Genomic DNA, 27,664 nt, shown 5'->3' on the forward strand with positions numbered 1-27,664 from the left:
AATGCAAAAGAACATTAAAATATCAAGTAGTCCGATAAACAGCCAGAGTTTCATTTAAATATGAAATACAACCCCTTCGCTAATTAGATCAGCCTTTCCAATTTATAAAGTTTTATTATATAAAATCAAATGTGAAGACTTATTCTTACTGTACTCAGATATGATGAAGCATAGTCATTTGTTAACTGACCATGGATGGCAGCCAGGAAATTGTGTGGTGGTACAAGACATAAAGGGCACTTTTATTGTCAGCACAAGATAAAATTGCTGAAATACCAAAGACCAGGCGTAATTAAGTGGGCTGACGGAACGGAATGACTATGAAATGACTTTTAATTGGCATTAACACATTTTTTTTTCTGTTTGAATGCATATATAAAAATCTGGCACATTCAGACTAGTTTTATACATATTTTAAAATGTTACATTAAAATATTTTTCTTTTTAAAAAATCCTTTTTATCTGGTATCCACACACCACCTAAAATAGGAATTAATTACAGGCCTATGTTGTTTTTCATGTTAGTTTAAATTACATTGACTTTAAACATTTTTTTCTGAGTAGTATGTAATTATCATTCAATTATTCAATAAATATTATTGAGTTTGGGAATTATACTTGGCCCAAGGATGTAATAATGAACATAGTAATGGGAAATACCAATAACTGAGGAGAAAGAGGAAGGTGGAGAGGTCTGGAGGGAGGGAGGGAGGGAGGGAGAGAAAGAGAGGTTCAATGCCAGCTTCCCAAAACTAAATTTCACTTAACACCTAACTTAGCAGTGATTAATAATAGAAATAGCTACCATTTATTGCCTAGTACGTACAAGAACTGAGGTAGGCACTTTTCATGTTATTTCATTTAGTTCTCATAACAGTCCTTCAACGTAGGAAGTATTATTCTCATTTCATAAATTGACTAAACAAAATGATGAATTTTAGTAAGGGGCCCAGGATCAGACAATTCTAAGTACTGAAGCAATACTAAATAGCAGTGACAGTCACAGGGCTGATTTCCAATTAAATGTGGCAATCAACCTGTGTATTACCTGCCATATCTTCCCTAACTCCCAAAAAATAACAATAAAGAAATTAAGAGGGCCTATGTCCTTCAGGGAAAAAAAGAACTAAATGGGAACTAAGATGTTAACAAATTTTGAAACTGGAAAGCTGATGGATAAATGGCAATTGGCTTGATTAGACCTCAGAAAACTGGAAATTAGTGCATATGGGGATGAAAGTGGGGTAAAAATCATGCCAGCTCATGTCACAGTATTGCAGTAAGATCAGGAACTTGGAGGTTCTGAAGCAGGGAGCATGGGGCATTGGTACTGAAGTTGCAAACAGGATTGTTTGAGGGATTCTTGGATAATCTGTCTTCCACCTCAAGCAGAGGTTTGGAGGATTTCTCTCTGGAAAAGTTGTTTAGCCCAACAGAATGGATCCACAAACCCTAATTTAAAGGATCCCTTATGAAATGACTGGACTTTCCTGACCAGCCTGGAGCAAAATGCATCTGTCCAGTCTCATTTTTAACCACTCTTCCACATCCCTTCAACCAGATTAGAAGTGACTCCTCCTTATATGAAGAGGACTAGTTGTTTAACCAAAATAAGTCAGTTAAAGCAAAGAATCATATACCATACTTATACCTTTAATTTTTATCAGCTCATTGCTCAAATTCTTACTGGAGTACCAAGTCATTTTTCTTTATGTATGCACTGATTGGAATTTCATTTTGTTTCTTGTACAAACTACATCTCTAATGCACCCTTTCCATTTTCTGTTTCTTTAACACAGAATGAAATATAAATACACATTTGAAGCAAAATGAGTATACAACGCTTCAAGACTTAAAAAATTCATTCCAGCTCCTCTTTTTTTTTAAGGCTATCTTGCCTATACCTAATCATCATTTTCTAAGTTAATGACTGACTATTTCTCAAGTCTTTCCAAAGCACTCAACTTTGAATGTTTTATAGAAACAACTGCTTTATTATCATGCTCAGTTTTAATTTACAAGGACATGTAATTAAATTACAGAAATGCAATAACAAGTAAGCAAACATAAATTGGTTTGGAACAAGCCTGACTTTCAGAGTTTTCCTACCTCCTTGGTCTGAGTTGTATCTCTAAATCTCCATATTATATGCAATAGAAGAGAAAGCAGATTTGGCAGATTGACTGGGGCCATGTAGGTTACTGTAAAGAATTTGAAATTTGTTCTATGAACAATGAGAAATAACCGAAGAACCTAAAGTAAGAGGGGGATTTCATTGGTGTTTTAAAAATATCCTTCTGTTGATGATGCAGAAAACACATCATAGCAGAGGAAGAAAGGCAGGAGGTTGTAATGGTTGCACTACATTCATTACAACGACGATGGAAATGAATAGATTTGGATGTATTTGGAGCTCAAAATATCAAGATTCACCAATAGATTGAACATAGAGGAAGGAAAGGGAAAGTTTTAGAATGACTTCTAGATTATCAAAACATGAGCACCTGGGGGAATGGAGATGGCACTCCTTGAACACGGGGATACTACTGGGGACATTGGTTTGGATGGGGGAAATGAAACCTTCTGTTCTAGCCTTATCATACTTAAAAATGTGATTATATATCCAAGAGGAGATTTTTGAGTAGGTGGTTGACAATGTGAGCTTGAGCTCAGCGAAGAGGCTAAGGTTCTTAACCTGATTCCTTTGACCTTTAAAGAGCCTCCCTCTCCCACCACTGCCCCACTGCCAGCTCTGGGGACTGAACCCAGGACCTCGTGCATGATACACAAGCACTCTACCACTGATGTACTCCCAGCCCTTGACTTTTAAATTTCTCCTTTTGGGCTGGGATTGTGGCTCAGCGGTAGAGCACACGGTAGGCAAGCTCTCTATGAGCTACACCCTCAGCCCCCTACTTCCCATCTTCTATCAACTGTTTATTTACTCTTCTTATTAAGGCTGTTAACACAAATTCTGTTATGTAATCATATTTAAACTTCCCATACTGTGTGTATACATTGATCCTAAAAGTTGAGAACTACTAAACAGCATTCATAATATTATGTAACTATATGAATTTTGCTCACTTCAGGGTCAAATAGTGTGCTAGGACTTCATTTCCTTCTCAGTGGGTTTAATGCCCAGTGCCACTTGAAGAAAGTGGTTGGAATATCCATGCCAAGTAAATCCTCTTTTCTAAGTTAAAAATTATTTCCCCTGAGAACTTTAAAGACATAAACTCTATTGTTCCCTTGCATCAGTGATTTTTTTAAATTGATTCTTATTCCTTAGGTGGTGACATTTTTCTTTCTCTTTATGGAAACTTTTAGAATCTTCTCTTCATGATTGTTTTACCATTTCATAATGATGTATAGGAATGTATATTTTTTCCCCTTCACACCTGGAAACACTCAGTGGACCCTTTCAATACAGAGAAACCCTTTGATACAAGGAAACTTTCTTAATACTTTAAAGGCTATGCAGAGTTATGAGTACAGATATTGAGAGATCAGGCTATTGGGGGTTAAATAACAATCATTCACTGTGTAGCTTTGTAGCTTTGAGCAAGTTATTTAAAATTTGTGCTTTCTTTTTTTAATGTGGTGATTTGTATTTAGCTAATTTATTTTCTTAAAATTACACCCAAAATGCAAATGAAGTTGTTTAATTGCTCAAAACTTATTTTGAACAGTGTATGTATTTCTTTATCCAACAAATCAGCTAACACACACACACACACACCTATATATCTAGAAACTTTTCCTTGAATATATGTATATATTTGTGCAATAAAGAATACTTTTGCTTAAACATAAAGCCTTTCTCGATTCTAGATTTTGCTTTCAAAAATTAGTATGTATACCAGGCAGTGGTGCACACCTATAATCCTGGTGGCTCAGGAGGCTGAGGCAGGAGGATTGCAAGTTCAAAGCCAGCCTCAGCAACTGCAAGGCACTAAGCAACTCAGTGAGACTCTGTCTCTAAATAAAATACAAAATAGGGCTAGGGATGTGGCTCATTGGTTGAGTGCCCCTGAGTTCAATCCCCAGTATCCCCCCACAAAAAATTAGTACATGGCTCTTAAGATAGTTGATGTTGTCATTAAAAAATCATAACACTTTTGTGACCTAATTTATATGCCTACTATTAATGTTATAGCCATGCCTAAGCTTAATTTTTCCCACATTTAATTGGTACATTATAATTGTACATACAGATGGGATTTATTGTTACATATTTGCACTGCACATAATATGTCCATATAATTTGGCCAATATCAATTCCCCCTCTTGGTCCCTCTTTCCTCTACTGATCTCCTTTTGATTTTTATGAGATTTGCCCCATAACATATATCTCTTAACCTTCTGAGATTGACTTATTTCATTTAACATAATGGTCTTTAGCTCCACCCATTTTCCAAAAATGACATGATTTCTTTTTTTTTTTTATGACTGAAGAGAACTCCATTGTGTATATATACCACATTTTCTCTATCCATTCATCTGCTGTTGATGGACACGTAGGCTGGTTCCATAGTTTGGCTATTGTGAATTGTGCTGCTATAAACAAGGGTATGCATGTATCACTGATGACTTTAATTCTTTAGGATAAATACCAAGGAGTGGTATAGCTGGGTCATATGATGGTTCCATGCCTAGCCTTTTGAGGAAACTCAATGCTGATTCCATAGTGGTTATACTAATTTACAATCCCACCAAAAGGTGTTCCTTTTTTTCCACATCCTCTCCATCATTTATTATTTGTATTCTTGATGACTGCTATTCTGACTGGTATGAGATGAACTCTCAGTGAAGATTTTTTTTCTTTAATTAAAAATTTTTTAAATATATTTTTTTAGTTGTTGATGGGCATGACACCTTTATTTTATTTATTTATGTGGTGCTGAGGTTCAAACCCAGTGCCTCACACATGCTAGGCAATCGTTCTACCACTGAACCACAGCCCCAACCCCTCAGTGTAGTTTTGATTTGCATTTCCCTAATTGCTAATGATGTCAAACATTTTTTCATATATTTGTCAGCCATTCGTATTTCTTCTTTTGAGAAGTGTCTGTTTAATTCATGTGCTCATTTATTAATTTACTTGATTTTTTTTTGGCATAAAGTTTTTTGAGTTCTTTGTCTATTCCAGATATTCGTCCTCTGTCAAAAGAGTAGCTAGCAAAGAGTTTCTCCCATTCTGTAGGTTCTCTCTTCACATTCCTAATTGTTTCCTTTGCTGTTCAGAAGCCTAATGCCATTCCATTTATTAGCTCTTGACATTATTTCCTGAGCTTTAGAGGTCCTATTGAGAAAGTTGTTGCCTGTACTTATATGCTGTAGTGTTAACCCTATGTTTTCTCCTAGGAGTTGCATAAACTTTGTGCTTTCTTTTGAAGGAGTTCAAAGCATACCACACCAAATATACTGGTATCTTGACCATATTGAGTTAAAGACACTTGAAAAACAGTGGGTGCAAATAAATAAAGCAAAACAAAAACAAACAAGCAAACAAAAACATTCTGATCTTCCTTCTTTTTCTTAAAAGCTGAAGATGAAATTCCTGTAAAAGATGTTCTATCTCTGCCACAAGGAAGTTATCATTCTTATCATCAAGCCCAGGAAATGAGCCTGAGGGAAATCTGTACCAGTAAACCTTGTTAAACTAACCCTTCTCCAACAGTGACTCCGTTCTCTACCCAGTTAACTACCCAGTCCAAGTGCCTTTGCCTTTTTACATTTTCACAGTGTACAGCTTTGTCCAATTCAGTATATAACTCTGTGTCTTTGGATCTTCATTTTCTTATGAAGGCACTTGTGCTACATAAAGCTTGCTTTAACTAAATTTCTGTTTTTCTCTTGTTGATCTTTGAGTCAATTTAATTCTCAGACCCAGCCAAAAACTCCTAAGAGGGTAGAAATAAAAGTTTGTCTCCCTACCCGTTCTTATCTGAAATATGAGAATAGTAAGAGTATTTCTACACTATTATGTTACAAAGGATTTGTGTAAAAATTAAAGTAAGAATTAAAGTTTATATTTAGAAAGCTTTATAAAGTGCCTGGCAAATAACACATAATCAATAAATGTCACATTATGTTTTCATGATTACCTTGTTTGTGTTTTTACTCCTCTTTTTTGGAGCTCTAGAAAAGTTGGACCTCCCAAACTGATCCTCCATTTTGCTTTTATTCTCCCATATTTTCTAAGTTTCTGATTTTCTAAAATAACTGTTTTAGTAGTTGGAATCTGGCTAAAATATTGAGTTCTAATACTTTTATTTTTAGTACCCAGGGACACTGAGCTACATCCACAACCCTTTTAGTTTTTTATTTTGATATAGGGTCTCCTTAAATTGCCTAGATTGGCTTTGAACTTGTGATCCTCCTGCCTCAGCCTCCTGAGTGGCTGGGATTACAGATGTGCACCATCCCACCCAGCTCTAATAGTCTTAATGTAAAGACAGGTGGAGAGCTCATGACTGAAGCTGCTAATTGAGACAGACTTTTGAGCAACCCTGACTTCCATCCCCTCTTTTTTCTTGTCTTCCCCAGTGTCTGCTAACTGAACCCATCGGGGTCTAGTCAAATGGATTGATTCTTCTTCACTGAATTTCCTTTCTGGTATTACTTCTTTTCTCTTTTTTATCCATCAATAGGCTTCCATTCTTTCCCACATTCCAGAAAGCTTTTCCTTCCATTCCCTTTACCTTTATCAGTTTATTGGTTGGGTGTTATTTATATGTTTGTGCAAATTTATGTTTGTGCTCGGTCTACTATCCTGAATTAGAAACTTTATCTTTCCAAAGTCATTGATACAGAGTATTTAATTAGTTAACCCTCTTTGTTAACTATTTCCCTTGAGGTAGAAATCATGCTGGATAGGATCATTTTTTAATGTCCTGACCCTCAGTCTAGTTGCCCTGTATATCCTTGATTAGACTGACCAAATCACAGCAATCAGAAGTGAGGTACTCTTGATCTCTAAAAGCAAGCTTCCATTGATTACTGTCCTGTGTTACAATATCTTATTTAAAGTTTAGTTTTGAACTTTTGTAGGGGGTGAGGACCAGAGTAGGTATTCAATAAATGCATTTTAATCTTGACTTCATTCTGGACTTGTTTAAGACTTAGTAAAACCTACTTCAGAGGTAGAGATGACTAGGAATGGACTAACAAACAGATAATGACTTTCATAAAATGTGACTTAGTTTATTATAATGACATTGTCAGGCCAAATTGATTTTAGATATGAAAATGTTTTAATAATCTACATAACAGTATTTCCTAAATTATGTTTTGTGGGTCACCAGACATGAAAGATAATGTAAAAAAAAAAAGTGAAATGAACAGAAAGTGGGGAAAACAGCATTCTTTACTCTCCTGCTTGGAAATTCATCATGCTTATCTTGGAATAAGGGTGTTGAGAGTGCTACAGGTTAAAAAATTTTGTGTAACTTAACTTTTGCAAAACATATGTAACCACTCCCCCTGTTTATTTGATCAGTTATCCACAAACATTATACAAAACTAGTGTTCCTCAGAGTACACTTTGAGAAATACTGCCATTTAGTGTTATCTACTATTGGGTGGAGGGGCACTCAACCACTGAGCCACATCCCCAGCCCTATTTGTATTTTATTTAGAGACAGGGTCTCACTAAGTTGCTTAGCACCTCACCATTGCTGAGTCTGGCTTTGAACTTGTGATTCTCCTTTCTCAGCCTCAGGAGCCACTGGGATTACAGATGTGTACCACCATGCCCAGCTATCTATTATTTTAATAGTAAGGATTTTTAAAATTTGGTGGCAACAATGAGAAGAATGCAACTAAGTTTATGACTTGAGGCTCGTGTTATTAATAATCTGTACAATTGTCATTATGTTATATTAAACACACTTGGAGTCGAGCTATCCACTAGGGAAGGATAACAAGTTTGTCAGGGGCTTCCCATTGCTGTGTGTATATTTTTAACTGTTAAAGAGAAGTAATTTTCTCAGGAGGTGTCAGCACCTCCAATATATCTTAATTTGATAGCAAGAAAGAGGTTTTACCACTGCTAACCTTACCTATTCCAGAAGAAGCCTTTTGCATCTTGCTGTGTTTGACAGGTAAAGTCAATGGACATGTTGGTTTTTGGAAGTCACTCCTCTGGGTGCTCTTAGTATCATAGGGTGGTTGGAAGACATGTTCCAGTGCTTTACTATATGACCACCAGTCACTCTTTATAGAAAAAAATTGGAAACACAAAATTGAATACCATAGGACATTTTCATGTGTTATTTGATGTTTATGGATGTTCAGTAATTCAACAAGTTATTGTCTATTCTAGAACTAAAAACGAGTTATAAAATCCAGGAATATCTTTTCACAGGGACACTATTTCTTAAAAGACAGCTAAAAAAATCATCATATTTTTAGTTAAAATACAGCTGCTCAATACTTAAACTACCTTCTATTAACAGATGAAGTACTAAAAATCAACAAAATAATTTTATCTGTTTTGCACATAATTTTAATATAATACGTACACACACACATAAAAACATGATTTATTTATTTAATTTATTTTATTTTGGGATTGAACAAAGGCCCTCTTTTATATGCTAGTGCTATACCACTGAGTTACATTCCCAGCTCTTAAACATGATTTAATCTAAAAATTATATTCTATACTTTTTTTAGAGAGAGAGAGAAGAGAGAGAGAATTTTTTAATATTTATTTTTCAGTTTTCAGTGGACACAACATCTTTATTTTATTTTTATGTGGTGCTGAGGATCGAACCCAGAGCCCCGCGCATGCCAGGCCAGCGCACTACCGCTTAAGCCACATCTCCAGCCCAATATTCTATACTTTTTAATCATGATAATATAAATAAGGTGTCATCATCTAAAAATGGCAGTTTTCAAAGTTTTTAGTCCATGATCCACACCATGACATAAATTTTATATCATACAAGGACACACAATACTACACATACATAAAACTGAAAAAATTCATAAAATATTTATTTCTATTAGTTTTCAGGGTACTCAGCCATTTTTCTATTATGTTATTTCTCTTCTATTCATTTCATAGTGCTGACTACAATTCACATCGATTTATAATTCACTAATAACTCAGTTTGAATGTTTCCAATAATACTGAATTTTTGGTATAAAAACCTACCTAAGTACCTAGGAAAGTGATAGATTTTTCATTAGTACATACACACCATTTCATTAATACATACACAACTCTTAGAAGTTGGGAAAGCAGTGAGGGAAACTGTTACTCAGGTTAATTCTGATCAAAAATTTTAAAACTGTTTGATGGGGTAGAAAGAAAACCTTGGGGAAAAGGAACTGTGACAACTGAGTTCCTGGGCATTGTTAGGGAATATTCCTTGGGCTAAGAAAGTAGATCTGCCTGGGCTGGGGATGTAGCTGAGTGGTAGAACCCTTGACTAGAAAGTATTTCTGCCTAAAAAAACAGCGATGATTCCATAATCAAAGACTTTTAAAATGTGAATTAAGTGAAATGAATATGTGATTCTAATAATAAAATTTAGACAATACAATTGAGGCTACATTGATTCAAAAAGAATAGGCATCTAAAGAAACCTATGTGGGTTCAAAGAGAGTCATCTCTCAAATGAGATTAGTTTCTAAAAAGACAAGCACATGTAAGAGGTGCAATATCAAACTTCAAATAAAATGTAATGGAGTCGACTTGTTAGAAGACTCCAGCAGCTTAGAAATAGAAGAAATTCATGAAATATGCTAAAGGCACCAAAAATAAGTTTTGGGTTTTTTTTTTTTAACCTTTTAGAGCAAGAAATCAAAGAAATGCTAACAATTTGGAAAGGAGTACACTATTCAAAGCTAAAAAGTCAGAACAACTCAACTTTAAGGTCCTTTGTTAATGAAAACTACCTTAAGACTGAAAATGACAGGATGAACAAATACCAAAGAGGGAACTAAGAACTGAATAGTTGTTACTTTATTTAGTGCCCGTTTTTAGGCCAATGACAAATGGTAACTAGGAGTAATGGAAGAACAGGTAATTGTAAATAGGTGATTTCTGCAGAGATCATAGAAATTTTAGGAACTAGGAAATTTTGGAGAACAGGAAATATTGGCTAATGCCTCATGTATTTTCAGAATGGGCTAAAAGGTGGATTTTTAAAACTGAGACAAATTAATATGGATCCTAAGAAAATTCTAGAGCAGATTACTAAACAGATGGTGTCTTCTCACTATCTGGCTAAAAATAGTCACATCTTACTGTTGTCAGAGTGCCTGATTCTTGTAGCTCTTTCTCCTCCACTCCAATTCATAATTATGACAGTGCTTAATATGTTTCAAGGTATAAGATTTATAGGCCTTATCTTACCACAATTCTGCAAGGTAGATACATCCACTTTACAATGAGAAAGCTGGCAGATTAAGTAACTTTCCCAAGGCACATCACCAGCAGGCAGCAGCACTACCACGATTCAATCCCCCACCCATCTGGACATAACCCTAATTTCTGTGCTCCATTGCTACATCAAATCTCCTGTAGAATGCTAAACCAAATAAGCATAGACTTAATTACATTATTTCAAAAGTGACTTTAAGTATCTCAATCTGTTTTGTGCAGCTTTAATGAATATAATTTTATTGGCTCACAGTTCTGTAGGCTCATAAGTCTGATATCAAGGAGCCATAGCGTGGGCAGGTTTGACAATTCTAATTCCGAGTTGGCCTCTAGAATGCTCATGTAGTTGGGAGATGTAAGAGTAAAAGGAAGGCAAAGGGGAGTTGACCTTGTCCTTTTATTACAGAATTAATCCCAGTCATGAAGGTGAATGGTCTAATCACCTCTTAACAGTCTTACCTCTTAATACTGTTACAATGGCAATTACATTTCTACATATGTTTTGAAAACTTTCGAACCATAGCAGTCAGTATTCTAAGAAAGTTCTATGAAAGGTTATAAGGCATACACTTTGTAGTATAGTATATCTACATTTATTGATTAGAAATTTGTTTTACTAATATCCAAGTTACTGGGAAAGGGATACTGGGTAAGCAAACTACTAGAAGATGCTTGGTGGACTCCAATTTTTTTCTCAAATGAATATAATACAAAAACTATTTCTTTTTTAAAAAAATTTTGTAATTGTAGATGGACAGCATGCCTTTATTTATTTTTGTATGCAATGCTAAAGATTGAACCCAGTGCCTCACACATGCTAGACAAGTGCTCTGCCACTGAGTCACAGCCTCAGTCTACAAAACTATTCTTAAAGCAGAGAACCAGTAAACCTTTCAAGCAAAATTTGTTGAATTGAGAGTATTATTACAATTGTCCCTTTAGTTTCACAGATATAAAGGAAATAACGAATAATTTTTCCTAAAATTTGATGGATGACTTTAAGATGCTGTAATTGGTAAAAGAGTTCTGATGAGTGTTAAAACTAGATGCATCTTCACTTCAACTGAATGAAATATTACAATTCAAAGGATATTATCTTTCCTATTTCTGGAGAGTCTTCCCTATGCTTGGAAAGTATGAGTTGTCCCTGAAGAGTGAGAGCATGACTCCCATGCACGGGCACACGGCTTTTTGGTCCAAGCACTTATGCATAAGAGTTTATGAGATCAAAGAAACAGATGGAGCTTGCTTTTGTCTTCACCTCACACTGAAGAGAAATACTAATAAAATATTTACTGTTCTGTGGCTCATCACTAACATTGGATTTGAGAGGGGTTGATATGGAAATATTTAAGACAAAATAAGCCAAATTGAGAAGTCATCTAGTGTGATGGGTAGGCCTTGGGGGACAGGTTACATTTGCAGATTATAAGAGGGGGCTTTGCCTAAAGAGACAGTTGTTCCCAAATCAAAACTTTGGACCCAGAGAGAAAAAGAAGCCTGCACTCAGGTCTGTACTCCCTCCCCACCCCCACCCCCCACATTTTAAGGCCGATTCTCTTTCCTAGGTTAGGACTGATAGTCACTAGGGTTCCCTGATTAGGACATGCCTGGAGATTCCTGGGTAGAACTCCTTCTAACCCCTCAATATTGGAAAGTCTAATGTCTACTGCACTGTGGGCCCATCAGTTACATTTAGAAGCCAGTGTGAGGGAATCTATGTAATACACCTGTTATCTCCAAGTTATCAGAAATGTTTTAGTAAACACTATTTTATTTTTCATTCTTTGGGAAATTATTGGAGAATCCTCAGAAGAGAAGTGGTAAAATCAAGAGGAGAATCCTGGAGAAATCAGTTAAGAGAAAGCAAGAGGTAGTAAGCTGGGTAGCCAGGAGTAGCTTGGCCAAGACGGTTGTGGTGATAGCAGTCATCTGTGATACATAAAATCCTCCTCTGGGGATTCCTAAATATAGTGAAACTAAAATTGTTTTGCTATAGATATCAGGAATGCTAAAAATGTCTCTTTTAAAGCAATTTATAATGTCTCCCATAACAGTTACTTACCTGTGTTCTGTGAAACACTAGGTCCCGGGCATATTAGTAGATGTTATGCAAAAAGAGGTTCCCATAGTTAAATAAATATGGGAACTAGTCAGATAAGCAAAGTTAAACAAGTTTATCACAGAATTTCTCAGAACCTTTATACACCAATGTAAACTATGAAGCTCTAAGAAAGGTAAATAAAAGTACATGTTTTATAAAACATTCGATTTTGGAAATTTATTTTTTCAAGCATGTAGGCAAGGGTTAGTGCTCTGAAAAATGCACTTTTGAAAATATCAACTTACTACAATTTCTTTTAAATAATATCAATATTTAGAAAAAACAAGATAACTGGGCTAAAATATTCCATTTCGCTTTTTCCAGTGCCACCAATTTTATGTCTTTAGTTAGAAATGTATAAAGGATAATTTCATTTAAAAATCTTATAAACAAATAAAACCAACCAATCTAGTGTTGAGTTCTAAAGATATTATCTTAGCAAAATGTATAAAACAGATGTCAGTAAATATATTTAGACAACTTCATTTTATTTCTTAAAGCCAGCTATACTATATATATACTTATATATTTTAACCAAGCTAATTCTTAAAAAAAGAAACCTGTCATCTTAAATAAAAGAACAAAGTTTACATACATGTGAAATAGCATTCTTTATTGCTTCTTGGGTACATGGAAATGAATACATTAAAAAGTTCATTTTTAGTTTTGTTTTTGAAACGAACTTTTCCTTCACTGCTCATCCAAACCACATGACTTTGTGATGCATCTCTTGTCTTTGTCTGTAACTCTTTATTCATATCTCCTATTAGCCTTCTTACCTGTGCTCTTACTTCATTTCAAACTTCCTTTCACCATCTCTGAAGGTCTATCACATTTCTATTCTTGAACTAGCTTTTCTTTAGTGTCCCCAGTGTAGGGATGGGTGGAGTTAACAGTTTCCCTTAGATTAAACCCTGAATAGAGCTCAGGAAAGTTACTCGTTAAGAAATATGAGAACTACACTCACCTGGATTTCTGTACCAGATTTATTTCCCCAGTGTAGGTCTGGTTTAATAATTTAATAATGGATTTCTTTTAAATCCCAAATAAAGGATACAAGAGCACCTACAAGAGCAAGTTTATAAAATCAAGTGCCTCAAACAATCCTTGCATCAGTTTACAACTGATATTAAAGCATATTTGACCATGAGAATTCTTTCCCCGAGATCTCACGTTTTGCATACAATAGCAGGGTGTATAGTTTTATGACAAGAACTGTTGATATCATAGATGTGGAGAGCTCACAAAATAGCCTCTTCAACAAATGGTGCTGAGAAAACTGGAAATCCATATGCAACAAAATGAAATTAAACCCCTATCTCTCACCACGCACAAAACTCAACTCAAAGTGGATCAAGGACCTAGGAATTAAACCAGAGACTCTGCATCTAATAGAAGAAAAAGTAGGCCCTAATCTCATCATGTGGAATTAGGCCTCAACTTCCTTAATAAGATTCCTATAGCACAAGAATTAAAACCAAGAATCAATAAATGGGATGGACTCAAACAAAAATGTTTTTCTCAGCAAAATAAACAGTCTGTGAGGTGAATAGAGAGCCTACATCTTGGGAGCAAATTTTTACCCCTCACACATCAGATAGAGCACTAATCTCTAGGGTATATAAAGAACTCAAAAAGCTAAACACCAAAAAAACAAATAACCCAATCAACAAATGGGCCAAGGACCTGAACAGACACTTCTCATAAGAGGATATACAATCAATCAACAAATATATGAAAAAATGTTCATCATCTCTAGCAATTAGAGAAATCCAAATCAAAACTACTCTAGGATATCATCTCACTCCAGTCAGAATGGTGACTTCCATTAAACATCAAGTAAAATCTCAACTCCACCTAATGCACACTGGCAGAGATGAGAAAACTGGAATAGAGCAAGCTGACATTGCTGCAATGGTCTGAGACCATTTGGATAGTACACATTTCCTTCTTCAAATGTCATGCTGGAAATTATGATTACCTCTGCCTTGGCATATTTTGCATACCATCTGTTGATCACTTTCTGAGCCCAGTATTGTATTAGGCCTCTCATCATAGAATCCTGTTCTCCATGGGGAGTGGTGGGCTTCTCAGTCCCCACAACTGTACAGGAGCAATAGATTAGGATTCTACTACTGCCAAGAGCTAATGCTTATTGAGTGTTCCCTTTGTGCATCACGAATCCTCTTCTGCCAGGTTACTATGTGGTCCTTCCCCAGTTCCTTTCAGGTCTTCACTCAAAAGTCACCTTCTTAGTGAGGCTTTCTCTGATCACCTATTTAAAGTTGCAGTTCTCCCTTCTTACCTCCTCTTCCATGCTAACTCTTACCACCATCTAGTATCCTAGTACAGTGTATTGTGCTTATTTTTCCACCAGAATGTAAGTAAGGAGCTACCCTCTATTTATTTTATTGACTGCTATATCCCAAGTGCCTCGAATAGGACCTAACAAAAATATCTATTTTAATTCTCTCAAAAATTCTATGAGAGAGAATGACTACTAATTCTATTTTATATATAATAAAACTGAAGCTTTGAAAAAGTAATTATTTGCGCAAATCACATGACAAGGGTACAGTAGAAACAAAAAGGAATGAACAAATGGTATATGCAACAATCTAGAGAAATCCCAACTGCAAGAAAAGGATTCGGAAAATTCCAAACTGTCTAATTCCATTTTATGACTTTCTAGAAAAGGCAAGGCCTCAGAAAACAAATCAGTGGTTCCCTGGGCTGAAGCAGAGGAAAAGGATAACTACAAAAGAACAAGGGAGAACTTCTGGGAATGATGGAACTGTTCCATAGCTTGACTGTGGTCAGGTGAATGACCACATCGTCATCAAAACTCACAGACTTGTACATTTAAGAAAGGTGAATCTACTGTGCAAATGCTCTCCCACCTCCAAAGATGTTCATGTCTTACTCTCTGAACCTGTAAATGTATTAATTTAAATAGCAAAGGGACCTTGCAGATGTGATTCCAGATCCTGAGATGGGAGATTAGCTTGGGTCATTTGGGTATATATGTGATTACTATGAGACCTATGCAATCACAGGGTCCTACAAGAAGGAGGCAGGAGAGTCAGTCAGTACACAGTTTGAAATGCTATGATGCTGGCTTTGAAGAGGAAAGTGCCAAAAGCCCAGGAATGTGGGCAGTCTCTGGAAGCTGGGAAAGGCAAAGAAACAGATTCTCCCTAAGGGCCTCTAGAAGGAACCCACCCTGCCAATGGCCAGTGAGACTGATTTTGGACTTCTGAATTCCAGAACTATAAAAGAATAGACTTATGTTAAGCAAGTGTTTAAGTTTATGGTAATTTTTAACAGCCACAATAAGGAAGCAAATATAATAAATCAAACCTAAATAAATCTGACTTTTTAAAAAAAAAAAAAAAGTTTTGTAGTTGTAGATAGACAGCATGTCTTTATTTTATTTGGTTATTTTTATGTGGTGCTGATGATTGAACCCAGGTCCGCACATGTGCTAGGCAAGCACTCTGCCACTGAGCTCTGACCCCAGCCCCAAATCTGACTTTTAAAAAAAGAAACTGAATGTATTTAGCATGGTACAGCAAATAAAAGGGGTTTGGCTAAGCTAACAATCCTGGGTCAGAAACATGAGTGTGATTATTTGCTTACTCTCTAACTGACATGTTAATTAACCTCATTGGAGTATTATTATTGCCTTTAAAATATTTCCAATAATATGTCATAGAAATTAAATTCAGGGATTAAAAGATATAATTTATACAAAAACTTTGCTAATTCCTAGCACTTTATATGCTTTCAATAAGTTGTAGCTATTATTTTAGCTGATTATCATGGGAAATTTTCATATTAGAATATACATAAAAATATAACATTATAGCAGAAATAAGCCTCCAATCATTATTTAGTGGCTACAATCTAGAAAAATTAGATGCAATCTAGAAAAATGATTATTTGGATTCCTTCCTAATAGACAATTGCTTGTATGCCAAAGTTCTCTACCAGAATAGGTCCGAGTTACTTCTTTTAACTATTGGATTATAAACAGTAATACTCTGAGATGTGTCACATCCTTTAAATAAGTATGTGACCAAACTGTCCTGCAAAACAGTTTCCAAATCTAAATCTATATTTGTATGTAACAAACATCTGTCCAACCTGGTCCTCTGTCTTGTTTTTGGAATCTATGTAGGGAATTGGTTCATAGAATGTTCTTGCATTTGTGATAATGAATTTGGCATAATCTACACGTCCTCTCCTCACACATGGTTTTGAACGTTGTATGCTTTTCCCAGGTTTTTTTTCATGTATGATTTCTTCTTCTTTCTCAGTTGCATATACTATACCATCATCTTCTATTTTATGCTGTCTGAAAGACATAATTAAATAGTAAATAATTTACCCAATAAGCAAGCAGTCGTAATTAAATAAGATTCAAATATATCTCAGGTATTAGTCAAGACAATTTAAGTTTTATTAATAGTTTTTGACAGCTTGTGCTATTAAAATTTAGGGTGGCATCTTCTCATTCTAAATATATGAGATAAAGGAACTATGTGTCAATAATGATTATTCATTATGACCAGTGTAGTATACAGACTCTAATTGGCTTGCAGTAAAGAGTAGTAATTTGATTATGCTTATAAGTCATGTTTGCAATATTTATACCTGTGGATAAATTATATGCTAATCTGAACATATTTTTTTTTCCAAATTTTATTACCAGGAGATGACCCCCCCACACACACTTTACCTCATAAATTCAGCCATCTAGACAAAGATAACCACTTAATTTTAAAAACTTACCTAGAAAATTTATAAAAGCAGGCTGGGAATATAGCTCAGTTGGTAGAGTACTTGCCTCATATGCACAAGGCCTTGGGTTCAATCCCCAGCACCACAAAAAAAAAAAAAAAAAAAAAAAAAAAAGCTACCCAATGATCAGCAATATTTATCTTTTTGAGGGAGAAAAGATACTGTGTAGACAAAACAATTAAGTCTTATTATTTTATGCTTCTAATGATTATACTGCTACAAAAAGTAGAATTACTAAAATGAAAAACATTAAAGAGATTTAAAGTTCATAGAACATTTTCCTTTTAAATAAGGAAAAACAGATATTATGAAAGTCTATTAAAATTTCATATACTTGAAAAATAAAGAATATGGTAATCTGAATAATTTTCACACCCAGAGGCTTGTAAAATCAAAGCTCTGACCCCACAAAAGGTGAATTAGGAAGATGCCAAATTTATAAGAAATTCTGTTTAGCCTGATACTCAGACCATAAAATATAACTCCTACCTTACTTCAAACCACAGCCAGGCCCATCTCTTCTGTCATGTCATTTTTCAATTAAAATCCTCATGTAGCTCTCCACTGCATTTAAAACAAACCACTGTCTCTTGACTGGAGCTCATGTGTGACTTGCTCATCTCTTCATCCTCATTCAAGCCTCTCTGCCTCACTCCTGCAGCTTTTCCTTTTCTTTTCTCCTCAGGGCCTTTGCACATGTTGTGCTCTCAACCTGCACTTCTCTTCCCCAACTCGCTGCATAGGTTGCTGGCGATCATTTAGATCTCAGTCTACAAGTCATTTTCTCAGAAGCTTTGTATCTATTTTCCCCTCCTGACTCTCTATATTCACTGTTTTAGTGACTTGTCCTTTTATTTCATGACACTTACCACGGTTTATAATGCATGTACCTAGTTTTTTGTTTACTTGCTTTTAGTAAGCACCAGAAATACCCTACTAGTCATAGTCAATAAGTTCCATGAGGTAGGGATTGTTTCACTTATTATTTACCCAATATCCGGGCAAGGGGTTCTGTTCCCTGCAGATGAATAAAGTGCCATTTATATTGACATATTTCTGGTGACTCTGATGGGATTTTTTTCTGAACTCTGGGTTTGTTTTAGCTGTGTATCCTCTGCAGTCCCTCCACTACACAAATAACATTCAATCCTTGTGACTGATTTGAAAAAATTGATTACTGGTAAAGTGTAAATAACTTCTAAGCCTTTTCTACTATCTTTCCGGAAACATAAGTATTTATTTCAAGATTGTGACTTTGAGGTTAATTAATTTATCATTGTAGAATCCTGGCATCAGTCTTTCCCCATCTGCTTCTCATGGTTGTAACCCAGCAATACATTGGTACTAGAACCAGGTCTTCAAAGGACAATAGCTATTTGTTTACACACTTATGCACTCCTTCAGTTAAGCACTTGTGTAAATGACTATAGATAAAGAAATGTGGGACGGGGGTTGTCGCTCAGTGGTAGAGCCTTTGCCTCACATGTGTGAGGCACTGGGTTCAATTCTCAGCACTGTGTATAAATCAATCAATCAACAAAAAAAAAAATAAAAAAAAAAGAAATGTGAAACATGACTCTTCAGTAATTTCTTGTAGAAGGAAAACAAATAAAAACCCTAATGCGCTCTGTGATTAGTCAGATCTGGATTGGAATCACAATTCTGCCATTTAATATCTGAACTTCATTTTCCTCATTGGCCTGATAAGAACAATATCTATTATGACAGATGTGAGAATAACCCTGAATAATTCATTCTTCCAATAAATAGTCACTATGTGCCACATGCTGTTTGAGGTATGGAGGGTACAGCAGTGAAAACAGAAAAATCACTGCCCTCATAGAGCTTACATTCTAGCAGGGGAAGGCAGATGATATATAAAATAACAAAGGCACACAGTCTTTTAGATGGTGTTAAGTGGTGAGGACAACAATAAAGCAGGGAAAAGGAGTGCATGCATGTGGGAGGTAGGCTGCATTTTTAGGTAGGGTGGAGGCTGCTTTGTGAAGGTGGCAATTGGAAAAAGAAACAGGGGAGGGAGAGAGCTAAGTGCATATTTGAGGGAAGAGCATTCCAAACCAGTGAACTGTAACTGTAAAGCCTTGCAGCAGGAATGTCCCCATCCTTAGCACCAGGGTGCTTCCTGAAGTGTGATTGCTGGAGTAAGCTTCATTGGCATCAATGTGACTTCATTAGAACTACAACTTTAAAGGCATCATTTCAATACTAAATCATCATCTCTGGGGCTGGTTCCCAGGAACCTGTTTTAACCAGCTGTCTAGCTGACTCATACATGTTTAAGTTTGAGAACCACTCTTCCACCAACAAAAATGCAGGTTTTGGTTCCACTGATTCTACATCACTCTTAACTAGCTGTGCTACCTTGATTCACTGGATCACAAAACATCCATACATGGGAAGGCTTGCTAAAGCCCAGATTATTGGGCCCCACACCCAAAGTTTCAGATTCAGTGTGTTTGGACGGGGGATCCCCTATGATTCTGCATTTCTACAAGTTCTCAGGTGATGCTAAGATGGTCTGGGAATCACTTTGAGAATCTCTGGAGAAAACAGCAAGGCCTATATACTAGAGCAGGGTCCTGTCAGAAGGAGGTAAGCAGTAGACAAGGTCAAGTAAGGAGAGAGAGGCAAATTGTGTAGGCCTCAAGTAGAAGCCTTGGCTTTTGCTGTGCTATGCACGATGGAGGATGGTGATCTAACCTACCTTGTAAAAAGACCATTCTGACTGCTATGTTGAGTTGCTGCAGAGGGGAAAGGAACCAAAGCTATTGCAGTCTCCAAGAGTGAGAAGCTGGGGCTTGGGACAGGGTGGGGATGATAGTGGAAATGATTAACAGTGTAGAGTCTGGATACTTTGCAAGGGTAAAGCCTACAGAATTTGCTAATAAGTTAAATGTGGGAAGTGAAAAGGAGTGGATGATTTCAAGATGCCTTCAAGAGTTTTAGGCCAGGCAATGCATGTGAAGTTGCTGACACACAATACTGTGAGCAGTAAACGGTGCATTTTAAAAATTGTTATGGTCAGCATTCAGCTCCTAGAAACCGCAATTAGGAAGGGAACTGGATGAGGTTTGGCATGGACAGTGCTGGGGACCACCCCTCGGGTTTCATCTAACTCTCCCTCTTAAGGAGGAAAATAATTTTCGGAAGGGAGAAATAAAAATCCAAACCCCTGCACTTACTGCAGCTTTTCCTCCTTTCCTTCCATGGGCTCCTACGGCCTGGCACGTGGCAACGAAGAGCCTCTACCAGAAGAACGGGGACATAGCCTTGCTAGGAATGAGGCCCGAGAGCGAGGCAACTGTGACTCTTGCGTTGCGTTGCTAAGCGACGGCGGCCTGGCAACGCCGCCGCAGAAAGGGGCGTGAGCTGGACCCGGACGCGCAGGCGCAGTGATCGCGGTCGGCTCCGCTCTGTTGGCCGCGGCTGAGCTGCGCAGAGCCTGGCCGGGTGTCTAGGCGTCCGCCCCACCAACCCGCTGTACGGTGGACACCCTGCGCTTGAACTCGCCCTTCCCCGGTAGGGCCAGGACTGGTGTTTATCACCGTGACTAGGTCCTGGGTGGGAGGGATCAGCGAGGGTCGGTTTCCGGAGCTTCCCCCGCCGCGGGAAGTGCTGCTCTGGTCTGCTCATCGTCCTCCCTCCAGAGCCCGGCAGGACGTTGCCCCGGTGTCCGCAGCTGCCAGAGCTGGCTCCAAAAGTGCGGACAGGGGCGGGAAGAAAACGTGTTTACTCGTGAGCCATTAAATACTGTGCAAGTCGTGATTCGCTTTCTCCGGTGAAGGAGAAAGCTTGGCTATCACCGTTTACCACCAATTTCAAGCAAAACCTTTCCCGACCCTGTGGCAATGGTTAAAATAGAACAAGGGAACACTCATCTCCTGCAAATGAGGCTCCCTGTGGAGTGTGCATCTGCCCAAAGCTGAGCGGCCTTCAGAATCAGGCGCAGGGGTTTGTAGGCTTAGGCAGCCAGCTGGTTGGGACTTGTTCGTGTAGCACTTATCCAAAAAGAGCAAGCTCCTGGGAGAAGCCGACAATTACTTGCGTCCATGTCTGACCCTGGAATTTCTTACCTCATTTTACCGTTGCCTTCCACTTTCCACTAACCGGAGCCAAACGTCTTTGGCATCTACCATGATAACTGTTACGCATTTTCCTGCATAAGGAAGGAAATGGAAAGGAAAAGTCCTCACTGAGTCGAATTCTTCTACATATCCGGCTGTGTGCAAGTGCATACGTTTTGTAACCCAGAGTCAATTTGTATATTTGCGTTTTCCTTGGAGAGGTGTAGGAAAGTGAAGGTTGGTCCTAATATCCATTGTACACATGTGAGCTAAAGTCCTGGCAGGACGAATGTATGAATAGATTTGACACTCAGTGACCTAACATCTACTTCTCTGGTTTTATCTTAACCATTGTAGACACTGGATACCTGGAAGTAATGGGACTTTGAATGGTGGCTCCACCACTTAAACCAGTTAGAGGGAAGTGGCTTAAACTCCCAGAGCCTCAATGTCTTCATTCACAAAATGTGAAAACACTAGGGTTGTTATGAAGTATAATTTGATACAGGCAGAGTACCAAGAGCAGTGTGTGATGCTTAGTACTTGCTTGGTCACGATTAGCTTTCATTATTTTTTATTTGAGCAATTCAACCTGCCTATGCCGCTACATGTCCTTGAGGTTTAGTTGACATCCTTATCATTCCTTCTGATTTCTATTTTAACCTTCACCAATCTCTTTGATTTGATTATTCAAATCACTTATCTTCAGGGACAGTCTCTACTACTTGTTAAAAAGAAATGAAAACATTTTCTCAACTTTCTGTCTCTCAAATTGACAAATTCACCTGAACCCATGTGGAATGAGTTGTTTGCCTCTATTTTGAAAGTATTAGTCTAAAATAAATACATTTATGTCACTATCGGAAACTGTTATGCATTTTGCATATGCCTAGGATTTATTAAAGGCCATGAGAAACTTTAAAACAAATTGTGCCACAAGGAAGTCATAATCTAGTTAGGAATACAAGAGAATCACACACAAAAAACATTGTGAACAAAACAGCAATGAACATATTATATAGCTGATAGTCACAAGTGTTAAATTTCAGTGCTGATGATAATATTCTATTATAATGATACATCATGTATTCTTGTATTCTCTGTAGGGCGATGGCATAATTGTATGGATTTTACAATAATTATTGACTTTTTATATAGAAAAGCACTGGACTACTTTAGTAGTTTTTTACTAATAACTATCTGACCTAAAATACATACTTAAAAATTCTCCATGATGTAGATTCTCACTTGTAAAAAAAAAAAAAAAACTGAAAAAAAAATCAGTAAAAGATGCGATTTGTGATAAGTACTCTGAATGTTTACCAAAAAAGTAGTTAGTTTACTAACATTGTTCAAGTTTAAAAATACCAGTGCTGTTTGAGCTAGCTAGCATACCTTCTGTGAGGGACCACAAGAGAATGGAAAGTGCTCATGCAAAATGTTATAGATTCAGAAAATTATCAATATGTTTTGGACCACAGGAAAATATCAAAAGAACAGTACAGTTGTATATCCTTGTAGGAAAGCTGAGGTTCAGGGAGATTCAGTTTCCTCTGAGTCTTTTTTTAAGTGATGTCGTTGAAAAAGAAAGGATTGCAAACATATGGCATAAACAAAAGCTAGCCCAAATTCTATTTAAAAAAAAAAAAACAGATCATTTATTTGCCTCATACACATGTGTTGCAAGGATTAAATGAGAAAATTCATTCAGTGAACTTATCCCAGCACATGGTAGCACTATTAAAAGCTAGCTGTTAGTATTCTTCCAATTTTTATAATTGGTAGGGTGGAAGTTTCATTGAGTGCACACATTATATTGCCTTTGTTTCATTACCTTAGACTGTAAGACATTAATAAACCAAAATAAACATTAGTCGAGGGCCATGGAATGAGAAATGTTAGTGTTAGTTTTGCCTATCTTTGAGAAAGGATGGGTTCAAACAAGTCACAGATGTGAGAGGGTCCCTGAGTTTTTCTCATGTCTAAGTTCAAAGCTAATTAATTTTTATCATACTTTAAAGAGAGACATATAAAAAAAAAACAAGAATGAGTTGTTGCATCTCCAGAAAGGTAAAAATCTCTAAATTTAAGGATAGGTTGGAGACTGGGGATGAAGCTCAAAATTTGGCAGCAAAATGCTTGCCTAACATGTGTGCCTAGCATCCCTGAATTCAAGACCCTAGCATGGCAAAAACAAAATGAAAAAAAAAAGCCCATATTTGATGTAAATAAACAATTCATATAGATATATAAACAAAAATTTTTAAAATTTTCTAGAAATAACTAAAAATAATTCTATTATACCATAGAGTTGTGCAAAATCATTATTAGAAATTACTAATTCAGAAATTTACCTTATTGAGAGAAGAAACCTATATTTTATGATTTCGCAATTCAAAGTTCATTTTAAAATAATCCCAACTACCATTGCCTATATAGAAGCTGTATAACCAAAGGATGAATGAAAAGCTAGTCTCAGCTGGGCGGAACAACGAAGGGCCATTTTACGCTATAGTGGTGTCGTGAATAAAGACTGGTTGAAGGAAGAACGTTGCAAAAGAAAGTATTGTTGGAATGTTACCCATCCTCAAAAGGTCAGAAATCACTAACTGAGCTGTCTAATTTTAAAGGTTTTCTGTCTCCTAGTTTCCTTTTCAATGTATTTTTTTTGTTCTGTCTGAAGAATTCCAGAAATGTGATCATCTCTGTGCAAGCCATTGCCATACTTTATTATCTAGTTATTAAGCAACACATTCTGAGCAACTTTCATATTCTGATCTATTCTTACTGGGATGTGATATTTTAATTCATTGATTTGAGATTCGAGTACCTAGAAAAGTATCTTCCAAATAAAAGTTCTGTGAGTAAGACTAACCCAGAAAAATCGTTCCTTATATCCTGCAAAATATATACTACTTCTAATATTTTCAGTAGTGTTTTCTTTAATGGACACCAATTAAAACTGTTCAACACACTCCTTAGAGAAATGCCACATTTTAAAAATGGTAATTAAAACACCCTTTTAAGCTAAACAATTTAAGTTCTTCAACTTCTGCCCATAAAATCTACTTTGATCCTTTTGATGATACAAATTGCCATCCTCTGTGCTTCCCCTAAGGGAGAATTAATACATATTGAATTTTGGGATTAGACCTGTGTTTAAATCCTAGTGCTGTGACTCTGGCAAGTTATTTAAAGTTTTAAATTTTGAATATATTGCTTGTTAATCTTTAAAAGTAAATGAAAAATAAAGCTCCTGAAGAATAGGAATAAAAAAAACCTGTAAGGTGGTTGGTTGTGTTCAATGGTATGCATAATCACCTGGTGCACAGTAGGTACCCGGTAAGTGTTTTCTACCACTCTTGTACTTCCTTACCCATTGTCTAAGGTCAATCGCCTTGAAAGTGATTCTGCTAGGATTTGATTTTGGAACTACTTCTCTTTTTCTATCTCTCATGGCCTCTACATCTAATTTCTCTACCTCTTATTTTAAACCATGGTGATAAAAACTGAATATAAACTTCCAAATGGGGGCTTCCTAATGTAGAATAGTTGGAAAGATTAGAAACAGGAGATTGGGTGGAAATACGTAGAAAGAGTAAAATCAGATCCCTTGACAGGAGTCCATGGGAGTGGAAGACTTTGATACAGAAAGGTCACAATAGGGGAGGAGAATATTATTATTATTTAGTGATGGAGTGGGTGCAAAGGGAGAGAATGTGCCCCATCTGCTTTTAAAATGTCACCATACTTTATGCATTCTGGCAAATGCATGATGTTAGGTTCCATGATTTGATAAAGCAGAAACAATAACTTTCTAAGAATAAGCACATCATCACCAACCACCATGACTCCAACTCATGACTTAAGTGGCGCCATGATTTGGAACTGTGATATGTATGGATAGACCTATGATAAATTTTTTTTAAAAAAATGCTTTCCTTCTGTAGCACAAATGAAGAACCCAGAGATGTTAAGATTACATTTGAAGAAAAATGAGGGTTCTGACCTAAAAACTTGAATATGCCTAAAAAGAAATCACAGTTGAGGTTTTTAATAGAAAAGTATTACAACACTTTTAATTAGTGAGGGAGTTTAGTTTACCTCAAATACCTCCTAATCTGAAGTCACTGTCTTCAAAACAGTATGGTAAAGAATGCTTTTACGAGCCATCACTTTTAAACTATTCTTCTAACCTACACTTTTTCCCTTATGTAATTATAATGGTATTATGTGTTTCGAGTTATAGTTAATTACTGCAGCATTTATAAGCTTTTCCAGAGTTTGGAAACTTAGCCATGTTTTTAATCCTCTTACGGTAAGCCTGGAAGCAAACTACTTACCTGATTTAAGCTTCCCTTTTCATTGTGTTCTCTGCCAAACTTTGAGGCTTTAATAATGGGTTGTAAGATTCAGGAAAAGAAATATTACAGGATTTTTTTTATATTTAAAGAGAAGTAAAGCAGCATCCAAAAGAAATGTGGCATTTCTACAGTTTTTTGCTATAGAGAGCATAGATTTGGGAGGTGTCTCTATCCTTGATTCATCTGTGTCATGGCTAGTCAACCTCACTGGGGACTGCAGGGAAGCCTAGCAGGTCACTGTTGTCTAGGCCACTGCAAAGAACAAAGGATTTCCGCATTGGAACTGCAGATTTGAGGCTTGCTTTTTTGCTTACCATTCAGGAGACCCATGGCAAGTCTTTGTCTGCACACTGGGATGCCAACACCTACCCTCTCTCAGCAAGGTTAGAGAAGCAGTCATGTGAAAAAGTGCTTCGTTAAACTGCCCTTGCTTAATAATTACAAAGCATCGTATTTATTAAATCCAATTGCTGGACTGTTCTAGTGTCCCAACCTCACCCTCTTGGGATTCACTTCATAAGAGAAGTCCACTCCCTTTTTATAAAATATAGTTTCCATCTGTATGCAATTTGGTGGCAGCCACCCCTGCAAAACTCTTACTTGCTTTTTGTTTATATTTTAGATTCTGTTTGTTTGTTGACCCTGCTGTTAATTCTCACTTTAAACCAGATTTCATCTCTGTAAGAATATTAGTTTGAGAAGCCCACCCATGCACAACATGATCTACTCCAAAATCTTATTTCTCTAAACATGGGCCAAAGTAGTACAGAAGTTAGGAACAAGTAACTAATTTTAGACTTTTGCTCCAATTTGGTTGTGGTTTGATTATTTTGGATGACAACACAAAGCCTCAATAATAGGGAAATAGAATGATTCTAAGTATGTTGTTTTCCTAATGAATACTTGAGGTTACTTAAAATATATAGAAGACATATAATTTTTCTTGGACATACTTCATGGAATTATAAAACAGACATTTTTTTCTATAATTCTATTAATATTTGGTAATGCGAGACTTATGTTACTTCTTATGGTTTCTACTCTTTTTAAACTTTTTATTTTTATATTCTCTATGAAAGTTCTTATGTGTTGTTACCTAGATTCATTACAATTTTTTTTCTGACTTGAATATAAATTGAACCAAATTTTTGCTTCCTATTTTTAATATCCTCTTTGCTTCTCATTCAGTATTTGAAGGACTATAGCATTGTAGTTATAAGCCAGGAACAGGAACTGGAGCCATTTCTTAGCCACAAGACCTTAAACAATGTCTTTCCCATATTTCCTTATCTGGAAAATGGTGAAAACTGTACTATCTGACTTCCTCAGCTTTTGTAATGATCAAATAAGATGGTCCACATTATGGTGCTTGGCATATAGTAAGTGCTCATTCACTTGTTCTCCCCCAGCATTAACATCAGAATATAACTGTTTTGAAAGCTGAGATTACTTTTCTCTGCTCTGTTGTACCTGGCAGATTCTCAGTGGCTACTTCCCAAATGAATGGCAAAAACATCTAGTAAGTTTTATGCAGTCTTCTGTTCTTCTACCAACCCACTGGTATCTCCCTGCTCTCTGGAAGTTAAAGGTACCAGAGACAGTCTCACCAGTATAGCTGGAGACCTTAGAGTTGAGCAAAAGGGTTCATTTTTTTTTCAAACTGCAACTTTTCTTGTTCAGTCCTCATTTTTCTTTGGACTTTGAACTCTCAGAAAAGCCAACAGGTCCCCAGTTTGGATCCTTTTCTCCAAACAGTGCATTCTTTTCCCACGAACCATCCTTGTCTCTGCTTTACTCTGTTTGTTGATCTAGTTAAACTTATCTGGAATACTTTCCATCCAATTTGGGGAAAGGAACTTATCCTTGCCTTAGCTCATGGGTTAGAAGGAAATTGTTACTCCCTTTGTGG

The 27,664-nt window shown here is 36.5% G+C and overlaps 1 protein-coding gene and 1 long non-coding RNA gene across 3 annotated transcripts in view; one reads left to right on the top strand and one right to left on the bottom strand.

Moving 5' to 3' along the window:
- Nucleotides 1-21,283, bottom strand: part of CUNH2orf73 (chromosome unknown C2orf73 homolog) — a 34,743-nt gene extending 13,460 nt beyond the window's left edge. Inside the window, 3 exon segments of the mRNA XM_046424015.2 lie at nucleotides 8,067-8,220; nucleotides 16,650-16,860; nucleotides 20,510-21,283. Coding sequence (XP_046279971.1) covers nucleotides 8,067-8,220; nucleotides 16,650-16,860; nucleotides 20,510-20,535 — 391 coding nt within the window. The 5' untranslated portion in view covers nucleotides 20,536-21,283.
- LOC131423473 (uncharacterized) overlaps nucleotides 1-27,664 on the top strand; it is a 146,004-nt gene that overhangs the window by 41,067 nt on the left and 77,273 nt on the right. The gene's annotated exons all lie outside the window — the stretch shown is intronic.

The sequence above is a fragment of the Marmota monax genome, unplaced genomic scaffold (genome assembly GCF_021218885.2).
Source record: "Marmota monax isolate L192 unplaced genomic scaffold, Marmota_monax_Labrador192_F-V1.1 WCK01_AAM20220418_F8-fsc00015, whole genome shotgun sequence".
NCBI lineage: Eukaryota > Metazoa > Chordata > Mammalia > Rodentia > Sciuridae > Marmota > Marmota monax.